Here is a 14,799-nt window from a genome sequence, read left to right on the forward strand (position 1 = left end):
GCAGGACATCTGCAGCGTGGGAAGAGGTGGGGAGAGGCACAGAGCACGTTTCTAGAAACATCTGCTCACTCTCTTTTTTTTTTTTTTAAGATTTTTTTTAAAGATTTTATTTATTTGACAGAGATCACAAGTAAGCAGAGAGGCAGGTAGAGAGAGAGGAAGGGAAGCAGGCTCCCCGCTGAGGAGAGAGCCCGATGTGGGGCTCGATCCCAGGACCCTGAGATCATGACCTGAGCCAAAGGCAGCGGCTTAACCCACTGAGCCACCCAGGCGCCCACATCTGCTCACTCTTTAGTGACCCCTCCCACCAGTCCTCTGTCGGTTGGTGCTGATATTATTTTTGCTGGTCTTTTTAAATCACTTTGTTTTTCAAACCTTCAGATTCGGGAGAAAAGATACTGACATCTGGCTTCATTCTAGCATCTCATTCCAGAATACCCATTGAGTCCGTCGCTCTCCTAAGTTATCCAAGGAAACGTTCATGGGCAGCTCTGAACACGCCCCTTCTTTTCTTTACAAGTCACCTGAGTCTTGTGCTAACTCCTGCCCTTTTCACGGTGACCTGATGGTGCTCGTTGGAGACGGACCTCAGTCAGGTTTGCATGCCACCTGATCCCTGAGGCATTTCTCTGCTGACGGGTTATTTACTGAATGCCTCACTGATCATACACATTCTGTTCAAGGTTCACCGTGGCCTTTGACTTCTACCCCACGACACACAAAACTGGGGCTCTGGGAGCTCCGGTGACCTTCCCAGGGTTCACAGTGACAAGGCCAGGTGCTGGGGGCCCCCGGACCCCATGCTGCATGCTCTCCACCCAGACCCCATGCAGTCAGCCACAGGTGAACTCTGCCCAAGGACTGGAAAGTGCCTCTCCATGTGGTGATGGCCACGTGCGCAGGGACCGGACCTGGCCACCACAGTCCACTACTGTCCCTCAGAGCCAGTGACTGGGAGGACTCAGGGGCTTACAGATGTGTAAGCCCCGAGCTCTGCCCTCAGCGAGGAGTTCTTGACTGGGGAAAAACACTTGAGGTAACTCATTCCCGTAAGTGCTTTTAAAGAATGGATTTCGGAGACACTGCAGCTACCCCCACCCCGGCCCCCCAGCCTTGCACTTAGGCAGATGGGTTTTCGAATGTGTGTCCGGGGGCTGTGTGTCACCAAGGCCATGTCCTCAGGATGTTAAGTCACATGTCCCTGGCTCCGGGGACTCTGGCAAGGCACTGGACCAGCAGGGAACCACTCATTCAGTTGCCCCTTCTGGAAATGTAGGTAATCATTATGCCCAATCAGAAAGGCTGTTTTGAGGATTAAATGTGTAAAAAACATCCAAATCGCCCCAAGCAGTGCTTGACACAGATTACACGTGTGGTTACCGTGGGAATGATCAATCATTCTCCAGTCTCACGCAGCCCCCACCCCAGCCCTGCGCGTCACCCCTGCAGGAGCCCAGAGGAGCACACAGAGAAACAGAGTCTGAATGTGCTAGGGGACATGAAGATGCTCCCCCCACAGCTCCGTGCAGGGCTGACCATACCTAGCGGGGACACGGATGTCTCGGTGGAGACCTACATGAACAGATGACCTTCAGAACCAAAGCCCATCTCGGACTCCCCCTGGCCTGGGCATGGGGTACTCCTCCCTGCCCCGGGGTGCAACGATGTGCTGGGAGGTGGGGGGCAGGCCCCCAGGATGACCCAGCCTGAGCTGGATCACCCGCCACGTCTTCCCGCTCACCCAGATCTATGGACCAAAGCTTGTCTGGGACATCAGAACATTCCAGCGGGTGTCGCGCTGACACAGAAATGGACCAAGGTCCTTTCCCTCCAGATGCTGTCAGTCTGGTTGAGAAGGAGACCACGGGTGGCCCTACAGTGCAGGAAGATAGGACAGTGAGGGAGTCCTGTGAAGATGAAGGTCAGCCCAAGGAGACAGAAGGCAAACGACAGTGGCCGGAAGTCTGCAGAACCAAATATGACCCCAGAGAAGGCGAGACGCAAGACAAGCCTGTCTGTGTGTCCGTCCCTCAAATAACAGTAACGATTATGTCATTTAAACCCAAAAGGCTGACCCAGTAAGAAATCCCTTTCATTAAAATCGTTGTACCAGCGCCCTGGTCAAAGGAAGAACAGCAGTTCCCAAGGCCACACCCTCACCTTCTGCCAAAAACACATCCACACATCTGTCCACCTGTTCCCGAGAGAACCTTCCAGAACCACAACGAAGACAGGAACTGCCATGTCCACCCAGTTCCACTCATTCTGTTTTCTCTCCCACATTTCCTGGGTGCAGCGACAAGAGACAGGCCCCAAAGGGGACTGTGGAGACCGTCCTTCCAACAGCCTCCATGAGCTGCCCCATGACAGCTCCCCGCACCGAGAAGAGAACATGAAATGCTTCCCAGGGCTTCCTGATTTCCCACGTCAGTTGGGAAGAGGAAGCTGACTTTCGGTGCCCTTGAGGCTCTGTGCTTTGAGGCAGGAGGGGAAGCTGCTCCTTCCGGGCAGTGAATGGCTTCTGCCATACTGAGCATGGGTTCTAGCAGAAAGAAGAATGTAGGTTGCGGGAAATTTAAAGGAGTTTCACAAACAATCTGACCACACCCAATGTCCCCTTAATTCTAAACTCTGGACGTCCCCCTGTGCGAGAGGTGAGTTCACTCTGTAAATGGTTTTTTCCCCGATGACTATAATCTAGTTCAGTGGTTTTTTAACTTGCAGGGGTATCTTCTCCCGCAGGGGATGTGTGACAATATCTGGGCACATTTTGGGGTGTCGCAACTGGGGTTTCTTTCCTACAGCATCTAGTGGGTGGGAGGCTGCAAGGGCCATACTGACCCCCCCACCAACAAAATACTGCCCGATCTGAAAATGTCAGCAGTGTGAGTGGGGGGAACCCCATCGGCTCTTCTGGGTTATAACTCAAACTGTAGCACAAATATCCAGGTGCTCCTGTTGAAATAAATAAATTTCACCTGCAGAATTCCAAATAATGCAGGTAGATATATGACAGCTCGGGGAGGTGGAGTGTCCCTCCCCACTCGGGGACTGTGAACTTCCTTCCAAAGCAGGCAGCATGGTGCGGTGGGGACAGGGGGAGGTAGCCCTGGGTTGGGGTCCAGGGAACACTCCACACCAGTGAAAGTGAGGTTGTGGGCATGGTGAATCAGGCATATCATTGACACGACGGGACGACCAGGGTACTTTGTCTCTCTGGTTTCCACCATCACTCATCTCTCCAATCTAGTTTTGAGAAAACCATGCAACAAGTACCCCCCCACCCCAACCCCCACGAAGGGACGTTCTTCCAATTTCTGAACAGTTGAGTAAAAACGGTCACAGTTGGCGGGGGTGGGGGGTGGGGTTTGTCCATAGAGACCCAATAGCCACACAAATGCGACGTCCTGACTGGGATCCTGGAGCCGAGAAGGGGGTGTGGGGCAGAGACTAGGGGACAGTGAAGCAAGTCTGGATGGTTAATTGTGACAAACGGACCACACTAATGTAACATGTGACTAATGGTGGAAACCAGCCGTGAGGCATCTGGGGCTGTCTTCCATCGACTCCACAACTGCCCTATAGATCAACATCTTCTCTATGACCAAAAGCTCGTTTAAAACAGAGAGAACACCCTCCTTTCTCCGTCCGCCTCCGGCCCGCTGTCTACTCCACGCAACTCCGCTAATGTCCGCTGGATGACAACGGGAGGCAAGTCCCAGGGACAGATGTCACGGAGCATCCTGGGGTTTGGGGACACCTGGCATGCACCTCCTTCCCAATGGGTTCCTCGTGAAGGAAACACCTGTGCACGTGGGATGTGCTCTTAGAGCCACAGGCAGCCCCTCCCCCACCACCTGCAGAGACAGCAAGTAGACACGAGAGCCAGCGGGAGCCTCCCCAAGTCCTGCACCTGTTGTGAGCGTGAGAAATGCAGAGGAAGGAGTTCACAGCCGGAGGTGGGAACAGGTGCTTGCAGTGGGCTGTTCTGTCCACCATCTCTCAGACACCAAGCCCTTGTCCCCGTCTCTTATTAATGCTCGAGACCATCATATATACCCGCAAGCCCTTTATTTATTTATTTATTTGTTTGTTTGTTTGTTTATTTTCCCGTAAATAAGTTGGACTGGAATTGATGGCCAGCAATGAAGAATATCGCTGGCTGTACCAGGGCATACTTTACCTGAAACAGGCTAAGAAAAGGACCCGATTCTAGGTCAGGGCAGGTTCAAAGCTGCAGGCTTCGAGGGAGTGAAGGTCAGGACCAATCTCAAGCCACCACGTTAAGTCCTAACAAGCTCAGAATCCTGCAAAGTGGGCGTCGCGAACCACCAGTGAAGATCTTTCGAGCCTGATCCAACCCAGGCCGGGTTCTGCCCTCATCAAATACTCTTATCATCTTCTCCTGCTGCTGCCATCCTAACTCTCATCTTCCCAAGAACATCGCCTCAGTAACAATGTCTTCTTCGGAGACAGCCATGTGACCCCGTGCTGGACACACTGTCCTCCACACGCTCCCGAGCACTTAGGGTTAAACAGCAAAGACCTGAGTCACGTATACGCATTCATTCCTAATAACCACGGGTCCACTCATTCCTTCCTTCATTCAATGGATTTGAGAAGGTCTCTGACTTCCAGAAAAGCCCCTGTTCTTCGGCGTTACAGACCTTTCCACCAGCACTTCCTGAGGTTTTCAGAACTAAGTTCATGCTATGCAAATATTTGGTCCAGTCCCGCACTCAGAGCTGACGGCCAGGACCCCTTTCGAACTGATGTCCCGTGGGGAAAAGGAACAGAAGAACGGGGGGTTGTGAGAGAGAGCCCGCCTTCTTTTCTTCCTCCAGACATACAATCAGGTGATTAGAGACCTAGGTTGCTTCTGAAATTGGCTCTCTCTGGGGGGGAGAAACGGGACAGAACCGGAGGCGAGAACATGAAGAAAGGGCCCGAGTGCCGTGGGTGCTTCAGTTGTTCACTTGAAGGAAAACATTTTCTGAAATAAAAAGGATCTTTAGATGTCTAAGGAATGAAAGCATTTGCTTTTCTTCTTTTGTGGAGGTTTGCTTGGGAAGACAGCAGCTGCGGGAGGGAATAGGATTCCTAAGATGACAAACAGTCCCACCCAGCTTCTCTGCTTCTCCGCTGTTAACACGCACACCTTGCACGCACACACCCGGACACATATGCATACTCATGCACACACTCACACATATGCACACACCCATCCCTGCACACACCCATGCACATATACGCACACACTTGCCTGCACACGTGCCACATATGCACACATTCATGCGCACACATATGGGCACTCCCACCTATACAGACATGCACACACTTGTCTGCACACACATGCACATATGCACACCCTGCACACACACCATATATTCACACACCCATCCACCCACACATGCACATGTGCACACCCACCTGCACACATAGGCATGCACTTCCTTGCCCATATCCACACATGTGCACACCGTGCACACTCCCGCCTGCACACACACACAGATACTGTTTTAAACTACCCTTATTGATGATTTGCAGGACAAAACTGGATTCCTAGAACCGAAGGCCTGAGCAGTAGCCACGGTGTCACCCCCAGGTCGCAGGCACAGAAACAGCTGACGCAGTTACTGACTGTCTTCTAGGAGTCAATTGTTACCAGCAAAGAGCTCAAATGTCAGCTGCTGTATGGTGGGGAGGGCTCCCTCCTGTTGGTGGCACTTAATTTAGCCCCCCTCCTGTCCCTGGTCATCCTTAAGTGACTGTGCATGTCCAGCTGACACGTGACCTATAAGACATCAGCCCACCCCTGACCATGTTAGCATGTCAACACAGAACGTCTAGAAACAAAAATCACGCACTCAGAGAAAAGCACCCAAGGATGCGTGGCTGGAGCGTGCAGGGTTATTAGGACCAGATGCAGACAGAGTGGAGCGGACCCAGTCTAAGTATTTGGAAACTATGCTAAATTAGTGTGAAATGGACTTCATTAAAAAAGATACAGTGTTTTATTCTTTTCTAATTAGGAGAATTCAAACTCGATGCTAAGAGCATGACCGGACCCGCGTTCACCTCCAGCCATTGTCACAAACCCCTAGGACTCGCTCGTCATGAAAGCATTTCAAGTTTGCAGCCAGCGCATCCTTACTGCTGCTCAGGGGACGGAAAGTGTCCCACCTCACTGGGGTCAACACACATTCATGAACTATCAATTTCACTATTACCTACACTGAGAAACTGGATCTTTTCTTTACAAACTGCTAACTGGCCAACTCTGAAACAAGTACACTTTCGCCATGCATTCAAAATTCTCAAACCCTTGACGTCTAGGTGTAGGGCGACCACATCTAGGAGTTTCAAAATGTGTTTGTTTCTGCGCTTGCAAAGATCGGACTCCTTGGATGACACGGCTCAGCAAAGCAAATTTCTGCTGGCTTTGTGGCAGCTTGCCAATGACGGAGCCGTCCTCGGGACTCCGCTGCCCACGTTTTAACGTGTAATGGGTAGTCATCAGAGCAAAGCCTTCTGGGAACTTTGATGGGACACATACAACTGCCTCTCCAAAAGACTGGAAACAGATGTCATCTGCTGCAGATTTGGCGTTTTCACCCTGGGTCCAGGAATTGAACAACCAGCCGCTGGCAAACGTACAGGATGGCAGAGGGTCCAAAATCAGGCAAGAACAAAGCTCTCCTTATTCCAAACCTTTGGTTTCTATCAGCAAAACAGTTCCCTCCATAAGCAACCATCGCCACAAAGAACATTCTATAAGACCGTCAATCCTGGAAAAACAGAGCACAAAGCCAGCAAACCGCGCACAGAGTGTGTGAGCAGCTGAATCCCGGGCTGATTCCAGAGGACAGAAGGAGAGCTAATGAGGCCTCAGCCCTGCCAATGTTTCTGTGGCCTAAATCCCCGGGGGTCAGTCCCCTGATGCACCATCAGGCCAAGCCAAAGGTCTGCACCTGCCAAGAATCAGCCACATCCAATCATTAGATTAATGTGGTGCATGGGTTTCTGTACCTTTAGTTAAGATTAAAAGGTCACAATCAGCAAAGCATAAATGTGCAAGGTACAAGTGAAAGAATGATTCCTTTCTGAAACTCCCCCACCCCTTAACAAAAACAAAGAGAAAGGAGAATAAAGAAAAAGCAGATCTGAAGCCCACAGGGAGGAGGACAAGAGAACTGACCCTCGGGGCATGAACTTTAAACCCCACACGGAAACTGTGTGTCACGGACAGAAACATCCTGTCTTCTGGGGTCATCGCAGGTGTTGTATGTGGCACGTGAGATCGAGTTTCCGTGTTGGGTAACAATGTCATCGAGATGCTTTTAGGAAGACCCAATCACACGGACGCCCAGGGACCTGTGCAGCAAAGCTGTCTTGCGTTTGAAACAAACAGAAAACGGTTTCATGAAAATCCCATCAAGCCAAAGCAAGGAGCTGCTCTCACATATTCCCAGAGTGATAATGAACCCATTTTTCCCCCAAAGTGCACAGTACTCCTCTTAAATGTCTCGTCTTTGGTATTTTCTTATGTAAGCTACTCAACAAACGCTACGGTAGATGCTTCACACATTATGCTCTTTTATATTTTGAACACTGAGCTCTATTTCCGGAGAGAAACAAACTAAGGGAATTCGATACCGTATCATACTTAGAACTCCCAGGCTGGGAATAGATCTGAGTTGGCAGAACTATCCTCTCTCCTTCAGACAACTGTTGGAATCCCATTTGCCGACGCGACTGTGAGCTCTTGGACTCCCCGAGGCGCAAAGGGCCTAGCGGGACCCCCGCATTCCTCAGACTTCCGATGAGACCCCAGGCTCAGGCGGGGGGCGCAGATTCACATCCCCGAGCTGCTCCGGGAAGGTCTGGCTTATCCTGGACATCAGAACGTCTTTACCACCTAACTGCCAGCCCACTGGGAAAGAGCACACCTTTCTCTCCATCCCACCCTGACAAGGGGCTTTAGGAGATTCAGAAGGCATCTCACCTCTGGGGGTGTGAACGCAGCTCTTGGGGCCAGAGAGTGGGGGCTGGAGGCGTGGGGACAGGTGCTCCAGGGGACTCACCTGAGCGTGAAGCGATCGGCGCTGCAGTTTCGGGACACGGCCACGGGGAAGGTGAGCACGTCGCCCTGCCTGGCCGTGTGCGCCGAGTACAGGATGGCCACGTTGCTGTCCAGACGCAGCTCCCTCAGCGCCGGCCGGCTGCCCGTCTGGTAGAGGAAGACACTCCCGATCCTCTGCAGGTGGGGCACGGCCTCGTCCAGCCCGTCCCTCCCCGGCCGGACGGCATTGCCCTTCCGGACGTCGCCGCCCGCGCAGTCTGCGTGCGCGTCCCCCGGCTGCACGGAGTAGTAGAGCTCCACGGGGCTCCCCTCGGGCGGCCCGGGCGCCTTCTTCCTCCCGGCCACCACGCTGGGGGGCCCGAACCAGGCGGCCAGCAGCTCCAGCTCGGCCACGCACAGCCCCAGGGGCCCCTGCAGCCGGCAGCCGGCCCGCACCTCCCGGGTCTCGCGGAAGGCAAACAGGCGCAGGCACGGCAGCCTCTCGCCGGGGCTCGGCGCCGCCCAGTCCCGGCCCAGCAGGTGGAACAGCACCTGCACCTTGGGCCGGCTCAGGTACACCTTGTCCCGCAGGATGTGCGCCTTCAGCTTCCAGTTGAGGGAAAACTTGTTGGTGAATCCGAAGGGGCTGGAGGGCAGCATCAGGTCCTGTGGCACCACCTGCTCGATGGAGAAGGGCCCGTAGCTGGCGTTCAGCACGGGCAGCCTCTTGGCCTTGTAAATCAGGAAGGACTCCACGCGGGACTGCAGGCTGGAGTTGCGCATGATGTCCTGGTTGGCCTCCTTCAAGAAGAAGGACACGTCGGCGTTGTTGATGTGGTAGGTCACAGGGAGGTAGGTGGGCAGCAAGGAGAACCTCTGGACGCTCTCCAGGACGCCGCGGCTCTCGGTAACTGTCGGGAGGGAATTGGAGCGCAGGCATTAGGAACCCAGGCCTGTGCTAAACGAACCATACTTCCCCCGTCTTCCTACCCCTTGTCATCCATCACCATCTTCGTCCCAACCCTGCCACTGTCTCCAAATCTTCTTACACAATCCACTCATCCAATTGTAAGTATGTTGCTTTTACGGTGGGATGCTGCTTACAACGTGCTCTCTTTTTGTAAAAGGAGCGATCACCAGGATTAGGGAAGACCTCAGAGCACGCCAGCGTCAACAGAGGAGGCTGTCCCTGTTAACGCCACCAGACGGACCGAGACCAGGACCAGAAATAACTTTCACAGCAAGGGCGCTGATGCTCCATCCACATCCCACCCAACCCTCTCCATCCCACGTTCCATCCAGGACACACACTCCATGTAAGGACACTCCAGCCACCAGGGAACAATAAAAAGACTTGGAGAGAAGGTGAATGAAGATGGGCATTCATGGGGCGCCTGGGTGGCTCAGTGGGTTAAAGCCACTGCCTTCGGCTCAGGTCATGGTCCCAGGGTCCTGGGATCCAGCCCTACATCCGGCTTTCTACTCGGCAGGGAGCCTGCTTTCTCCTCTCTCTCTGCCTGCCTCTCTGCCTACTTGTGATCTCTGTCAAATAAATAAATAAAATCTTAAAAAAAAAAAAAAAAAGATGGGCATTCACAATCACCTGAGTCATACACGCCCCTCAGCTGAGGGTTCAGCTGAGACGCAAAGCCCAGAAGCATGTGCTGGAAGGACCCTCTGGGAGGGGAACGAACGTGTCCTGTCGGGCCCCAGTGTGTCAGGCACACACCCCACGTCCCCAGGAGACATGCCTTTTTCATTACACCCGTATCCTCTCTGAAAGCTGTTTTGATCCCAGAGCACAAAAGGTAGTCTTTTTTTTCTCCTTACTGAACATATCCCTCCATCAGAGGGGGAGGGGGAAAAAAAACGAAACTGCTATTTTTACAGTATGCCTTATTTTCTGTAAGAAAAACACAGACATAGAAATTACACAATGCAAGAACCAATTTAACGGGTTTTAGAAATGGAAATTATTGGCTTTGGGAACACTGACTTTCTAGGCACCGTTCCACAAGCCGCACAAAGCCCTGCTCATTAGTAGCCCTGTGATTCTCTCTGGTTATTCTGCAGTGAAAGCAACCAGGGCTCTGACCTGCATTGTGCTAACCAGCTTCAAAGGCCCCCAGGAACACCTGTTCTGAGGCTTACAGCCCACCTGAGTCCAGACCCCAGCAGCGGCTATCCCAGAGTGCAGGAGAGAGCGAGAACTCCGAGACAGGGGTCCCGTGCACAGCTTTGCTGCATACACTCCCAGGTGACAGGCCAGTCCCTGAACCCTCTGCCTATCCTCCCAGGGCTGGTGTGCAGCGTGAGGGCCCGACCAGGGCATCGAAGCCCCATCCAGCTGCGACACGGCAGGGCGTGACACGCCAGGTTAGGGTCCAGGCCAGCCCTACCCGAGTCCTTCCCCAAGGAAGAAGCCAAGGTCTGTGTCATGCTGAACCGCTGGAAACTATAGAGGAGTGAGCCGCTTGGGCTGACCTCTGCGGTGATTCCGTGCGGTTTAACCTAATAAATAGGAATTTCTTTCCCCAAAATCAAAATATCAAAGGTATAACCAGATACCAGATAACAGGATGATGTTTTTGAAACTTCCTGGAAATCACTCCGGATCCGTGTTTCCTACACTCCTGTACTTGGCGGTGTGAGTTTTAGTGAAAGCAAAGAACGGAGGTGGGTTTTCTGCTAATGTTCTGCACCTTATGCTTCACGGTTTCCCTGGTTGCCCCTCCACCCTGCCACTCCCCGGGGGGCATTATGAAGTCACTTCTCCGGAATACTTCCCGGGACCGGTCCTGGGTCCTTTGCTCCACGTTTTCGCAGTCCCTAGCAGAGCGCCTGGAGAATACCAGGTCCTGAATAAATATTTGATACATGCATGAACGGATGCATCGACAAAGGAATTATGACATTAATACGACAAAGAGCGGATTATATTATTAAAGCAGGATTTGGGATGCTGTGTTCTCTCCGCCATCTGTCTATAATTAGAATCCTCGACCCCATCAAGAGCTCCACGTAACTGTAGCTTCTCCACACAACGAGAACACTAAGAAGACCAACATCAACGACACTGTGTCTCCTGATTCTTAAAAATACACCTGGGCGTGGCTCAGAACAACTGCCCAGAGCCATCTCACACCGGCTTCTCCTTCATTCCAGAAAGTGCCAAGACCAAACTGTGAAGTTGCAAATCGTTCATGATCCACACTAGACACTAAGACCGTGAGAAATTTCCCGTCCAACTCCGGACCCCTACTCCTTACGGACACCAATCTTAATTGTACTACTAATTACATATGCCAAGGACAATGACCCTGGGTCTTCTGATTTTATTTGGGAAAGGAATAGGCGGTCACTGCAAACATCCTTGAAAGGGAAGTCATTTCTAAGCTTTCTTTCACAGATGGCCCATTTGTCTTTTTCCTGGTAGCTGACATCAATGTTTACTGCTTAAAAGGGCTCCAAATTGACCCAAAACTCAGGGTATTTACTTATACTTCCTTTATTCTTTTTTTTTTAAACAAAACTATGAAAATAATGCAAATTCTGTTCCACAATGCGTAGAACGGACTAAGAAGCAAAACTCATTACCCTCGGATCCCCAATAGGGGCGGCTCTTATAACCTACAAACACCAATTCTACATAAACATGAGAAAGATGTCAGATAACCAGTAAATCTCAATTAATAACCCATTAGGAAAAAAATCACATTTGATTTCGAGGCCATGGCCTTAAACACTAATCTGTAGGAAAGCGGTATGTTCCCATCTTAGAGCAATTTAGTGGCATTGGAGAGATTTTATATTAATTTTAGCGTTTTTGAAAATATAATTATTTCCCTAAACAGTACTTTTACAAAAGATGGGGAAGACGGCAATTTGAGGACCGACCTTTACATTCCCCCCGGGGCCGACCGGAAAGTGGAACCTGAGGGGATGGGGTAGCAGGTACAGGATTCTCACCTGTGTTGAACGTGAAGTTTGGGATGCCAGGCAGGAGCCACAGGGATTCCTGAGAGGTCACACGGGACACCACGTGCAAAAAAATACGGCACAGTTAACGCTGCCTGCTAAAGTACAGGAACCCAATTAAGTCTCAATTTCCAATAAACAGAAACATCACAGGGGCATGTGTATAAGAGAAAGTACATAAATCTATTGTTGATTTGAGATTCAAATGCCCTGGGGAATCCCGTATTTTTATTTGCTAAGTCTGGCAACCGTAAGCATGAGGTCATAAAAAGAAAACAGCAGGCAGCTTAGAGGAACTCCCCTGATGTATCTAAGAGCAAAATGGTGCTGGGGCTGGTTGGCAACTTTTGCAGTGAGCTGAGTTCAAAGACCCACGAGGAAGCCTGGACACCTGCACGGAAAGCTCCAAGAAGGTGTCTTGCTAACAAGGAACAGGAGGTGTGACATCGCCTCCCTACACTCCGGGGATGGGTCCAGGCCAACCCTAACCGAGTCCAGAGCCCAGGAACTTTTGGGCCCTGGGTTCCCTGCTGGGAGTATCAACAAGCCCTATCCTCCTCCACAGGACTCAGAGCTCACGCTACAAGCCGCAGGGGCACGGCACGCGAACACAGGCTCAGTGGCCCCTCCGGGTAGATGCTTGTTGGGAACTCTAACAGGAGCAAGGGAAACCAGGGACGAAGAGAACACCCTCTGTTCTGTGAAGGGAAATTGCACCGCAGAAGACGACCCTCGTAGAAGGACAGCAAAAGAGAAAAAGCAAATAAACAAAACGCAGAAGAGGAATGGGACCTCGTCACAAAAGGTGCCAAATAAAAGGAAAACATTTAAGAAGGCATTCAGGAGGCAGAGGAACAATATAGCTTTGCAGAATATTCACCAAAGAACATGGAAATGCATTTTACACGGAACAACTTTCAAGCCCTCCACTGTCCAGACCATACAGGCTCTTTGTTACTTCTGATGCAATAAAGGGTAAGAGGAAAGAAGATCTGACAGTATTAAAAGTAAGGGATTTAAAATGGTTCCAGAGGCAATAAAACAGATTTGAAAAAGCAGAAAATTGAATTTATCAAATGAGATGGGGAGCTTTGGAAGCTTTCCCTAAAGGTAAATGTTAAAGACAAAGAAATAAAAACAGCGGGGGCCAGGCTGCCCACTCATGAGTCACACATCGGTTGTTCAACAAAGATAGTGGGGCTTCTTGGGAAGAGACCAGAAAAACCCAAAAGCAGCATCATAGAAAGACAACAGAGAAGAGAAAACATTCCTGATTGTAAAAAATAAATATTTCACCGAATTCCAAGAGAACAGAGAGCACCACCACGTTAGATCTCTCCTGAGGACACTTTTTATTACTTTTTTCATGAAGAGTTGACACAATGTTGTGTTGCTTTCAGTTGTAACAACGGTGATTCTACAAGCTTGTCACTCCTGTTGCACTCGCCACGAGTGTGGCAACAATCTGTCACCAGATAACACTATACGAGACGTTTGTTAATGTCAACAACAAAAAGAATTATTTATCCTTGAGGAGATCACATCCCTCCAGACCAGATGAAGATGGCTTCACTGTGCAGAAGAGTCTAACAAACAGCGAAGACCAGGAAGCGGCAGCCAGCCTACAGGAAGGAGGTTGATGGGGAAACCATGCAGACATGCACGTTTGCTGTGACCTTGCCCAAGGTCAGCGAGCATCAGGGGTGAGAAGAGGTAAACGTGGGGGGGAGGCAGTAACAGGCAGATAACTTTACAGAGAGCTGCACCCTACAAGACCCTGTGGACTCCAGAAAGTTCCGAAAGCCACAGACGGAGATGTGCCTCCAGGAACTTGGATTCGAGAGTATTCAAGACGACAGACCCAAATCAAAGTCCCTAACTGCCTCAGCTCACTCGCCTTGCCCCTTGCCACTCCAGAACACGGATGGTTACCCTACGCAAAGCGAATAATCAAAAGTCCGCGCCTCCTTCCCTCCCAACCCCACACCTAACACATCTTCAGCAGGTTTCCTGCCCTCCACCTAGAAAACAGAATTCACCAGAAAGGAACCCTGCAGGAAATCGGTCAGACCCATCTTTGTATATATACTTATATATATATATCTTTCTGTGTACAAATATAGATACATACATGTAAATATAATGTATAGATACAGATATGTAAATATAATGTATATATCTTGATATGTACACAAATATAGATATATATATAATGAGTCCCTATCCTTGACAACCTTCACCAAAAACCCATCCTTGTCAACTATACCTCAACTGAAAGAAAAAATCCTTATGTCCCAGCAACTTTCTGCCTCAAGCGTCTACATCAGTTTTTTCTCCTTGTGAACTGGTAAGTCCCTTTAATACTAAAAATATTGTAATGCTTCACATATCACGTTGAAATAATGCTATTTTAAAATAGAGGGTACTCAAACTATAAAAACAAACACCCTGGGCTTCAAATCCTCCCCTACTTACCACCTCGTCTCTCCGCTTCTCGTCATATTCCTAAACACGCCCATATCCGCCATGAGATATATGCACACAGACGTGATCAGATTTACATCACTGACTGTAGACACACACAGGCACCCACATACCCACATAAACACACGTTGGTCATCTATGGTCACTGCCATAGGCTCAATAATGCCGCCCCAAAACATACCCACAACCTGATCCCCAGAACCTGGGAATCTGTGACCTTCCATGACAAAGGGGGCTTTGCCAATGGGATCCAGTTCAAGATTTTGAGATGGGGA

At 50.5% G+C, this 14,799-nt stretch overlaps 1 protein-coding gene across 1 annotated transcript in view; it reads right to left on the reverse strand.

Annotated features, from left to right (window-relative positions):
* The window catches only part of TMEM132D (transmembrane protein 132D), a 580,096-nt gene that overhangs the window by 413,248 nt on the left and 152,049 nt on the right, over positions 1 to 14,799 (reverse strand). Inside the window, exon 2 of the mRNA XM_032846888.1 lies at positions 8,085 to 8,973. Coding sequence (XP_032702779.1) covers positions 8,085 to 8,973 — 889 coding nt within the window. The remainder of the gene's footprint in view (positions 1 to 8,084; positions 8,974 to 14,799) is intronic.

Source organism: Lontra canadensis, unplaced genomic scaffold (assembly GCF_010015895.1).
Source record: "Lontra canadensis isolate GAN:19392208 unplaced genomic scaffold, GSC_riverotter_1.0 scaffold182, whole genome shotgun sequence".
Classification (NCBI taxonomy): Eukaryota; Metazoa; Chordata; class Mammalia; order Carnivora; family Mustelidae; genus Lontra; species Lontra canadensis.